Source organism: Canis lupus, chromosome 33, assembly GCF_048164855.1.
Source record: "Canis lupus baileyi chromosome 33, mCanLup2.hap1, whole genome shotgun sequence".
Lineage (NCBI taxonomy): Eukaryota > Metazoa > Chordata > Mammalia > Carnivora > Canidae > Canis > Canis lupus.
The window spans coordinates 21,606,875-21,618,908 of NC_132870.1; the positions used below are offsets into that span (position 1 = coordinate 21,606,875).

General features: G+C 38.5%; 1 protein-coding gene across 5 annotated transcripts in view; it reads left to right on the top strand.

The window, feature by feature from the left end:
• The window catches only part of C33H4orf17 (chromosome 33 C4orf17 homolog), a 54,652-nt gene that overhangs the window by 18,028 nt on the left and 24,590 nt on the right, over positions 1 to 12,034 (top strand). For all 5 annotated transcript variants that reach the window (XM_072810325.1, XM_072810324.1, XM_072810326.1 and 2 more), the window contains exons 5-6: positions 932 to 1,075; positions 8,426 to 8,507. In XM_072810325.1, coding sequence (XP_072666426.1) covers positions 932 to 1,075; positions 8,426 to 8,507 — 226 coding nt within the window. The remainder of the gene's footprint in view (positions 1 to 931; positions 1,076 to 8,425; positions 8,508 to 12,034) is intronic.

Sequence of the window (12,034 nt, forward strand, 5' to 3'; positions counted from 1 at the left end):
CACTCCTTGACAGTTTTAATTTTTTTATTTTAATCTGCCTTTTCAGTTGTGTCCAGTGGAAGGGTTGAACCAAAAAATATATATTGCTATTCCCTAAAACAAGACATCTCATTATATAATAAACTTTAACAGAAGAATGCATCTATATATAATATAGCTTTTTTTTTCACTAAATGTCAGTAGTTCCATATTGTTCCAATAACTCCAATCATCACAGTCCCCATTTGTTGACAAATTCAGTGACATATTCAGGCTTCCGTGTGTCTTAAATATCACTCACTTCTGAAGGTTAAAATACTTTCTTGAAATAAGCATATAGATCTAAGGCTTCTATAACTCTTCTTGAACTGAAAGCTCTTATAACCTTTTTAAATTTTAAATTACAAAGAGTATATTCACCTCTTGGAACAAGAAAATAGCCTTTCTCTTTCCTCTTCTAGTTAATCAAGGCAAGTAATTTAGTGACCTTTCTAATTACCCAGCTCTTAGCTGCCATTCAGCAGAGCAAGGAAGCAGCAGTTCACACCATGTAGTGTCTTCACAGACATTGCATAAAATAACTTTTGACTGTCTTCTTCCTGTCATAAATCTTCCTAACTTAACAGAAAATCTCATGTGTTATAAGTTGGTTGTTATCTGGAGCAGAAAGATAAGTAAAGGTTACACAATAAATATTAAAAGATTATTATCTTGGTGTTTAACCAAGGGTTTAAAATGGCTTCACAAAAAAGTAAATATCTCACTATGTGTTCTGTCTCCAAACACAAATATTTGATAATTAGATTTTAAGGGAACTTTAAAACTAACCTCTCTTCACTTTTATGTGTATCTCTTATTCAGCTACAATATTTCTCTTCATCTTATATTCAATTTTCAAAGAAGTTATAAGTGGATGCAAATGCATATTGATTATATTATACCTTTGATTTAGGAAGAAATTAAGATAAGAAAGTCACCATCACCTCCCAAAGCATGCTCTACTGCTGGCTCTTGTTCTTCAGAGGTGACAAGTACCAAGACTGACGTCAAAGACAACACTGTTTGCATACCAAACTATCTGGATCAGGAAATCAAAGTAAGAGGCAGGTTTACTAAATCCATAATTTGGGAACAACTGAACGTACAAAAATCACATTACTAACATCATTAAAACTCTTTATTGGTGCTGCTTTAACAAGTGAATTGATTTAAAACCACTTACCCTGAAATCCAAGGCCTACTTCTATTATTTCCAGTCTTCTCCTTGGAACCCTGTCCCTGCTGTGGAAACACAACCTTTGGTTTAGACATAGTGAAGAACGTGGCATTTGCCAAACAAACTCAGCCCTTTTCCCCCCATGTTTTTCTTTATCATCTTCCTAATGCTTGAGAGGCACTACTTCATGCTGCTACCTATGCATTTCCTTCACATATATTAAGGCAGAGATTCACCTTTCCCTCTTATCTGTGGAATACCATTTCTTCAAACCTACTCTGTCTGGGATTATAAACTTAGTTATATTTATAGTAATATGTCATATCAGGCTACTGGAAGGTCCTCTCCAGCCACAGTTATATCTGAGAATGACATACAATGAAGAATAAATCAATCAGCCAATGTTTGTTATCTCCCTTTGTTTTCCTTCTTTAGATCCTTTTGGTAACCTCCACATTGCCTCACTGTAAGACCCACTGCAATGAATTAAGGGTGAAAATATTGTAATGATGACTTTGATAGCAGTTTTAAATTATCTGTAGTAGCAATTACAAACAGCAGAGCATATTATAAGGATTGTTACTGAATAGTCCTGATAAGGAACTATTTTAAAGGTAAATAGGGGCAGCTGGTTAGCTCAGTGGTTGAGCATCTGCCTTCAGCTCAGGGTGTGATCCAGGGTCCTGGGATCAAGTCCTGCATCAGGTTCTCCACAGGGAGCCTGCTTCTCCTTCTGCCTATGTCTCTGCCTCTCTCTCTATGTCTCTCATGAATAGATAAAACCTTTAAAAAAAAAAGGTAAAGCATTACAGTGGCAGTGGGTATAATTATGCTGATAATTAAAATTGGGAAGGAAAATGAAAGGAGAAGAAAGGACAATATCTGCAGACAAGAGTTGTGGTTATACATGATTTCCTTACGATTCTGGCAAAAGACTACCTATAGTACAAGAGTCTTCAGAATCACTGTCCATCTTACCTAATATACTCCGGCACCACCGGTTCTCTATAATTTGCTCATTACCCACCTTTAGAAACTTTCCAACTAAGAAATCTCTTTGATTCTCTCGGTGGTCACCTTCTTCCCATTAAGGTCTCAATTTAAATGTCACTCAGATATACTTTCCCTGAGCACCCAATCTAAAGTATGCAGCTTCACATCCCTATCTCATATGTTCATGTTTACTTGTTTCAATAGTCTCTGCCTCTTTCACCCCACTCACACTAAAATGTAAGTCTTATAGGATCTCACACTCTTCTGTCTTGGTTACTGCTTTCCCTCCCATGCCTAGACAAATGCTAGGCATCTAGTAATTATTAAATAAGTATTTACTGAATGTTGATTACAAAAATTTAAAAGTTTTACCAAGATTAAAGTGGAACTGTACAAAATCAGCTAACTATATAGGCCCTCAACTCAACCAAACCATAAAAGTGCAGTTTTAGTAAGGCTGTCTTACTTCCTTAAGCACATCAATAATAGACAAGAAACATAATCCTATAGAACTGGACCTTTGGGCATCTATTGAATGGCCCTCCTCTCAAAAGCATCTTCTACCTCACAGATAATTGACTTAACTGGACATTAATACAGAATTCACAAAAAAAAGTAAATTTGTTTTTTTTAAGATTTTATTTATTTATTCATGAGAGACACAGAGGAGAGAGAGACAGAGACAGAGAGAGAGAGAGAGAGGCAGAGACACAGGCAGAGGGAGAAGCAGGCTCCATGCAGAGAGCCCAATGCAGGACTTGATCCTGGGACTCCAGGATCACGCCCTGGGCCAAAGGCAGATGCTAAACTGCTGAACCACCTAGCGATCCCCCCAAAATGTAAACTCTTTGAAGGAAAAGATCCTATTTATCTTGTTTACAACTCATTAGTCAGCACTCATCACTTTGCTTGAAAACTATTAACTGACACACATAGCATGGCATTTTATCAAATAGTTGGTGGCTATTTGTGAAATAAATGAAAACAGAGAGGGTAAAGTGAGAAAATAGGTCAAAATTTCTGGCTTATATAAATGAGTCCTAAAAATAGATCTCATTTTAGTGGTATTCCAACCTTCCATGCCTTCTACAAAAAAAAATCTGAAATATCTTCCAGTTTCCTGCTATCCAGGCAGGTAACCCTGAATGGCTATGAAGTAAAAAAATATTTGTGCAGGGGTGTGTATAAAAGAGTATACAGCTTCACAAGTATTACTTTAGAGGAAAAGAAAAACAGAATTCTGTGTCTCTTAGTATCTTGTCTTTAGACTTCCTCCCCCAAATCTTGAATTTATAGAAATAATAGTCTCTTTACTCTTGACATGAGAAGTCTGCCAAACACTTCATTTTATAAATATCTAATATCAGTGACAACATTCTAGAGTTTGGGAATACAGTTCATTACTTCATTCACATAGTTTATGAGAGGGATTGTACAGGCATCACAAGAACATGTATGAGGAGATTTTGGAGCTGAGAGTCTTCAAGGGCAAAGAAGGTTTAAGATAAAATTAAAAGGTGAAGAGAAGCATGGAAGAGATCATTCCCAGACAAGAGACCTTCATATGTAAAGGCCAATTGGTGAGAGCACTGTTTATTCAAGTGTTTATTCGTATTCAAAAACAATACGACTGATGCAGAGAGTGCAGGGAGAAGGCTGCAAGGGATGAGGCTGGAGACTTACACAGAAACCAGAAATAAAGGACTTTATAAGCCATACTGAAGTGTTCAGCTTCATCTAAAGTGCTGTGGGAAGCTACTAAAGACTTTTAAACACCAAGTTATACTGAAATTATTTTGTAAGTATAAGAATTATATAGATTTGTACTTTGGAAATATCACTCTAGATACAATATGCAGAATTAATTTGGAAGGTGGAGGCAAAGTTGCAGGGAAGGTACTCTGCTTCCACATGTTAGATTAGGTCCAAGACTTAGCTTCCTGCCATAAACAGCTATGTAACTGGGGAAAACACATGAAAAGACTGTTTTAAGGCATTAGGCAACAGACAATATAGATTTATGACAGTTGAGAGAAGGCAAACAAGTTGGGATGATTTCCACATTCAACCTAGACTTCAGCCTGGGGCACAGTACTAATCATGGGTCAGAGAAGTGGAGCCCAAATAGAGATGCACAGCTTCACTCGGTAGAAAAAACGGAGTCTAGAGTTGGGGATTCTGAAGTGGCTGGGATTTACAAATAAGATACTGAAAGAGAGGAATCTGCAGAGAGAATGAAGTCCAGCCATCTGGAGAGGGTTCTGTGAGTCTTTAGTTCAGCATCAGTTGCACACGCACAGGATGAGATTCTGACACCTGGCAGAAGAGAACTAATGGGAGGTAGCACATTGCTTAGAGATGCTGGTGTTCTGATGTGCCAGACTGGAGAGGCCTTGCTGAATTCACCAGGAATTCTACTGAAACCCTAGAGAGAGAATAGGGGGTGCTCTACCTACCGTAGGGGCTACACTAGATCCATAATCTCAAATCCTAAAATCAAGTTTTAATAGATCAAATTCACTTGCCAATATACTAAGTACCTTCCAGAAAAAAACTCAATGAAAAGAGAGTAGAAGAGTTCCTTAAAGGGCATATTGTACTTCCTCTCACTAAAGGAATAATTATATTCTCTTAGAGTTGACCACTGAGTGATCTGTAAATTAGAAGAAGCTAGGAGCAAGGTATAATCACCATATTGATGAGAAAACCACTAGAGTCAGAAGGGGCCTAGGGAATACCATAAGACTCTTTTTCTATTTTTGCTATGGCTATTGATTTATTGTGAAATTAGGAGAAAATTCAATTTACTGTCTTCTAGGATATGGCATTATTGAGGACAGAAATCTCAATAATATAACAAAGCTCAATATAAGGCAGTAGATTTTTCTGTCCTTTAATTTCAATTCTATATCTCTAGCTTCTAGATCAATGACAAACACAAATATTTATTGAACTAATAATATTTTAAGGAAATATTTAAGTAGATAAACCTTTAGCCAGATTCATCAAGAAAACAGAGAGGGGATTCAAATAAATAAAATCGGAAATCGAAGAGGACAAATAACAACCAACACCACAGAAATACAAAGAATTATATGAAACTTTATATGGCAACAAATTGAATAGCATGGAAGAAATGGAGAAGTTCCTAGAAACATACAATCTTTCAAAACTGAGCCAGGAAGAAATAGAAAGTTTGAATAGACTAGTTACTAGTAACAAAATTAAATCAGTAATAAAAAAAATTCCCCATAAACAAAAGCCCAAGACCAGATGGCTTCACAAGTGAACTTGACCAAACATTTAAAAAAGAGTTAATACCTATTCTTCTTAAACTATTCTGAAAAATAAAACAGGAAAAAAGCTTTCCAAATTAATTTTACAAGGCCAGTATTACCCTGATTCCAAAACCAGACAAGGGCACTACAAAAAAAGAACAGTATAGGCCAATATCCTTAATGAGCAAAAATGTAAAATTCCTTAACAAAATACTAGCGAACCAAATTCAGCAATACATTAAAAGGACCATTCACTATGATCAAGTGGGATTTATTCTAGGGATGCAAATGTAGCTCAATATTTGTAAATCAAACAATGCGATATATCACATTAACAAGAGGAAGAGGGATCCCTGGGTGGCGCAGCGGTTTGGCGCCTGCCTTTGGCCCAGGGCGCGATCCTGGAGACCTGGGATCGAGTCCCACATCGGGCTCCCGGTGCATGGAGCCTGCTTCTCCCTCTGCCTGTGTCTCTACCTCTCTCTCTCTGTGACTATCATAAATTAAAAAAAAAAAAAAAAAGAATAAAATCTTTCTTAAAAAAAAAAAAACAAGAGGAAGGATGGGGTGCCTGAGTGGCTCAGTTGGTTGAGCGTACTCTTAATTTTGGCTCAGGTCATGATCTCAGGGTCATGAGACTGAGCCCTGCTTTGGCTTCCATGCTGGGCGTGGAGTCTGCTTGAGATTCTCTCTCTCCTTGTCTCTCTTTCTCTCTCTCTCACTCTCCCCCCACCTCTCTAAAAAACAAAACAAAACAAAATAAAACAAAACAAGAGAAAGGATAAAAACCATATGATCATCTCAATAGATTCAGAAAAAATTTTGACATACCCCAATGCATAACCAAGGCAATCTTGAGAAAGAACAACAAATCTGGAGGTATCACAATCCCAGATTTCAGGATGTACTACAAAGCTATAATAAAGCAGTATGGTACTGGCACAAAAAAGGACACATAGGTCAATGGTTCAGGATAGAGAGCCCAGAAATAAACCCATGCTTATGTGGCCAATTAATCTATGACAACACATGAAAATATGTTCGACATCACTCATCATCAGGGAAATGTAAATCAAAACCACAATGAGATATCACCTCATACCTGTCAGAATGGCTGGTATAAAAAAAGGCAGTAAAAAGTTGGTGAGGAGTGGAAAACAGGGAGCCTTTCTGCACTGTTGATGGGAATGCAAATTGGTACAGCCTCTGTGAAAACCAGTATGGAGTTTCCTCAAAAAATTAAAAATTAGAAATACCATATGATCTAGTAATCCCACTATCCAGAGGAAATGAAAACAGTAACTCAAAAAGATATATGGCAGCCCCATGTTTATTGCAGCATTATTCACAATAGCCAAGATACGGAAGCATCTCAAGTGTCCGTTGATAGATAAATGGATGAAGAAGATATGATACACACACACATACACACATACACACTGGGCTATTACTTTATCATAAAAAAGGATGAGATTGTGCCATTTGGGACAACATGGGTGGACCTAGAAGGTATTATACTAAGTGAAATAAATCAGACAAAGATAAATACCATATGATTTCACTTACATGTGGAATATAAAACACAAAACAAACAGACTCTTAAATACAGAGAACTGATGGCTGCCAGAGGGTAGGTGGGTAGGTGGGTGAGGAGATGAGTAAAACAGATGAAAGAGATTAAGAAATACAAACTCCCCATTATAAAAAATAAGACATGGAGATAAAAAGTACAGCATAGGGAATATAGTCAATAATATTGTAATAATGCTGCATAGTAACTACACTTACTGCGTGGAGCGTCAAGTAAAGTATAGAATTGGCAAACCACTGTGCCGTACACCTGAAACTAATGTCACCTTGTATCTCAGCTAGACTTCAATAAGAATTTTTTAAAAAACAGAAAAAATTTCAGGCAGACTAGGGAAAAGGATTTTGCAGAGTAGCTCAAGCAAGAATTGCTGATAATTTAGACTGGGTCAAGGCTGTGGGGATAAAAAAAATGAAGAGATTTTAGAAATACAAGAAATAATTTACCAAACTTGTCTGGCAGCATATTGTAGATGCAAGGGAGTTGTCCAAGATGAATCTCAGGGTCTGGCTTGGACATCTATTCAGTGTATGCTAATGCTGTCCACCGAGTAAGGGGAATGAGGAGGAGCCAAGTTTGGAGCAGGCTCTAGGAAGAGAAAGATGGGTTTAGTTTTAGGTAATCTGGGTTCAGAGTACCTATAGTATATCTGAGTGGATACATTTGGTAGGCAGATGCATATATATGGCCGAATTTCAGAAACGTTTAAATTCTAAGATTAGATAAAATTTACAGTCAAACTGGAAACATCATTATTTGTGCTTAATGTTTTGTACTTTAATATTTATTATGGTCCAATTGTTTTACAATTATTTTATATATTTATCTCCTTTATCATCCACACTTACGTCCTTAGCTCCAAATATAAAAAGCCAAGGAAGGATTCTGATTGACAAAAGGGAATTATATTCCTAGCCCATTGGGCCAACCACTGTGTTCAGGGAACTGAGCTAAAATTGACTCCAGCTAGATTTATCCACCATAGAGAGGAGCAGTGCAGACTGGGACAGTTCTGTGACTGGAAAAGCTCAGTTAGAACCCCATGGTACAGAGGGGGAAGGATTCATCCCCCAAAAGAAGAAAAGCTAATCTCTCTTCTGGAAAATGTGGGTACTGAGCAGACAAAACAAGAAAAGCCCTATAATGCCTAACCCAAACTGTTACTTGTATTGGCCACGTTTTGTTTTGTTTTGAAGATTCCACTCTATACTATTTGAAATCCTGTTCCCAGGCTGAAATCCCAATTAACTTAACTGAGCTTCATGTACAGGGTGACATTAGGGAAGGTGAGATAGTGGAGAAAGTAAAGGAAATCTCATAATACTTGCACCATTTATTTGCTCACTATGTAACTCTAATATTCTCTGTCAGATTCTGGCAAAGCTCTGTAACATTTTACGGACGGATTCCCTGGCAGAAGTTCTCCAGTGGCTGCTTCATGCAAGCTCAAAAGGTGAGATTAAAATAAGCATTTGCAAACACTGAGCTTGGGTTATTGTCGGAAAGTAGGAATGCGCCAATATCTGAAGTTTTCTACCTTAGATTTGCAAAGATACTACTGCACTATTCCCTCCTTGGTGTGTCAGTATCCAGGTCTCTGCAGTCCTCTAGAACTGCCTGCGTGTACCCAGTCACTCGATGACCCGAAGTTTGGTATGCCCCAAATTAAATTTCTTCACATGATGGGAAGCACTTGTGTCCAGGGCTGGTTTGTGCTTCTTCTGCAGGTGTGGCATATCTTCTGGCCTGCTCTGAACCTGAGCACAGAGCCCATTTCCTTTCTCTGGTACAGACAGCAGAGCACAGCCATCCAAGTTCTGGATTCTAATAGCTCTGCTCGTGCCCCATCAAGACCATCAGCTTCAGTCATCTCCCAGCCTCCTTTGGGGCCTTTGTGTTCTGTTCCATGAAAACATGCCAGTCTCAGGTGGGACAGCCATAAACAGCAGAGAGTAGCTGTGCTGAAACCCAGCTGGGCATCAGACTGCAGCAAAACTTCTGAGGGTTTGTAGTTCTAACAAGCTCCCAGATGATGCTCATAATGCTGATCTGGGTCTTTGAGAATCTGCACTAGTAAAGGTTAGGAAATACTAGTGTGTTAGGGATAGACTAACATTTTTAAATAGGGAACATTTTGGAAATAGTACTTTACCCAGGAATTCAAGACTACTTGGCAAGCAATCAAGAAGTATTTGGGGGTGGGGATCCCTGGGTGGCTCAGCAGGTTAGAGCCTGCCTTTGGCCCAGGGTGTGATCCTGAAGTCCCAGGATCGAGTCCTGCGTTGGGCTCCCTGCGTGGAGCCTGCTTCTCCCTCTGCCTGTGTATCTGCCTCTCTCTCTCTCTCTCTGTCTATTGTGAATAAATAAATATTTTTTTTTTTTTGAGTAGGAAAGCTACTGAGCTTCATTTATTTTTTTTTTTTTTGTTATTTATTTATTTATTTATTTATTATTTATTTATTTATTTTTTTTATTGGTGTTCAATTTACTAACATACAGAATAACACCCAGTGCCCGTCACCCATTCACTCCCACCCCCCGCCCTCCTCCCCTTCTACCACCCCTAGTTCGTTTCCCAGAGTTAGCAGTCTTTACGTTCTGTCTCCCTTTCTGATATTTCCCACCCATTTCTTCTCCCTTCCCTTATATTCCCTTTCACTATTATTTATATTCCCCACATGAATGAGAACATATAATGTTTGTCCTTCTCCGACTGACTTACTTCACTCAGCATAATACCCTCCAGTTCCATCCACGTTGAAGCAAATGGTGGGTATTTGTCATTTCTAATAGCTGAGTAATATTCCATTGTATACATAAACCACATCTTCTTTATCCATTCATCTTTCGATGGACACCGAGGCTCCTTCCACAGTTTGGCTATAGTGGCCATTGCTGCTAGAAACATCGGGGTGCAGGTGTCCCGGCGTTTCATTGCATTTGTATCTTTGGGGTAAATCCCCAACAGTGCAATTGCTGGGTCGTAGGGCAGGTATATTTTTAACTGTTTGAGGAACCTCCACACAGTTTTCCAGAGTGGCTGCACCAGTTCACATTCCCACCAACAGTGTAAGAGGGTTCCCTTTTCTCCGCATCCTCTCCAACATTTGTTGTTTCCTGCCTTGTTAATTTTCCCCATTCTCACTGGTGTGAGGTAGTATCTCATTGTAGTTTTGATTTGTATTTCCCTGATGGCAAGTGATGCAGAGCATTTTCTCATATGCATGTTGGCCATGTCTATGTCTTCCTCTGTGAGATTTCTGTTCATGTCTTTTGCCCATTTCATGATTGGATTGTTTGTTTCTTTGGTGTTGAGTTTAATAAGTTCTTTATAGATCTTGGAAACTAGCCCTTTATCTGATATGTCATTTGCAAATATCTTCTCCCATTCTGTAGGTTGTCTTTGAGTTTTGTTGACTGTATCCTTTGCTGTGCAAAAACTTCTTATCTTGATGAAGTCCCAATAGTTCATTTTTGCTTTTGTTTCTTTTGCCTTCGTGGATGTATCTTGCAAGAAGTTACTATGGCCGAGTTCAAAAAGGGTGTTGCCTGTGTTCTTCTCTAGGATTTTGATGGAATCTTGTCTCACATTTAGATCTTTCATCCATTTTGAGTTTATCTTTGTGTATGGTGAAAGAGAGTGGTCCAGTTTCATTCTTCTGCATGTGGATGTCCAATTTTCCCAGCACCATTTATTGAAGGGACTGTCTTTCTTCCAATGGATAGTCTTTCCTCCTTTATCGAATATTAGTTGCCCATAAAGTTCAGGGTCCACTTCTGGATTCTCTATTCTGTTCCACTGATCTATGTGTCTGTTTTTGTGCCAGTACCACACTGTCTTGATGACCACAGCTTTGTAGTACAACCTGAAATCTGGCATTGTGATGCCCCCAGATATGGTTTTCTTTTTTAAAATTCCCCTGGCTATTCGGGGTCTTTTCTAATTCCACACAAATCTTAAAATAATTTGTTCTAACTCTCTGAAGAAAGTCCATGGTATTTTGATAGGGATTGCATTAAACGTGTATATTGCCCTGGGTAACATTGACATTTTCACAATATTAATTCTGCCAATCCATGAGCATGGAATATTTTTCCATCTCTTTGTGTCTTCCTCAATTTCTTTCAGAAGTGTTCTATAGTTTTGAGGGTATAGATCCTTTACATCTTTGGTTAGGTTTATTCCTAGGTATCTTATGCTTTTGGGTGCAATTGTAAATGGGATTGACTCCTTAATTTTTCTTTCTTCAGTCTCATTGTTTGTGTATAGAAATGCCACTGACTTCTGGGCATTGATTTTGTATCCTGCCACGCTACCGAATTGCTGTATGAGTTCTAGCAATCTTGGGGTGGAGACTTTTGGGTTTTCTATGTAGAGTATCATGTCATAGGCGAAGAGGGAGAGTTTGACTTCTTCTTTGCCAATTTGAATGCCTTTAATGTCTTTTTGTTGTCTGATTGCTGAGGCTAGGACTTCCAGTACTATGTTGAATAGCAGTGGTGAGAGTGGACATCCCTGTCTTGTTCCTGATCTTAGGGGAAAGGCTCCCAGTGCTTCCCCATTGAGAATGATATTTGCTGTGGGCTTTTCATAGATGGCTTTTAAGATGTCGAGGAATGTTCCCTCTTTCCCTACACTCTGAAGAGTTTTGATCAGGAATGGATGCTGTATTTTGTCAAATGCTTTCTCTGCATCCAATGAGAGGATCATATGGTTCTTGGTTTTTCTCTTGCTGATATGATGAATCACATTGATTGTTTTACGGGTGTTGAACCAGCCTTGTGTCCCAGGGATAAATCCTACTTGGTCATGGTGAATAATTTTCTTAATGTACTGTTGGATCCTATTGGCCAGTATCTTGTTGAGAATTTTTGCATCCATGTTCATCAGGGATATTGGTCTGTAATTCTCCTTTTTGGCGGGGTCTTTGTCTGGCTTTGGAATTAAGGTGATGCTGGCTTCATAGAACGAATTTGGAA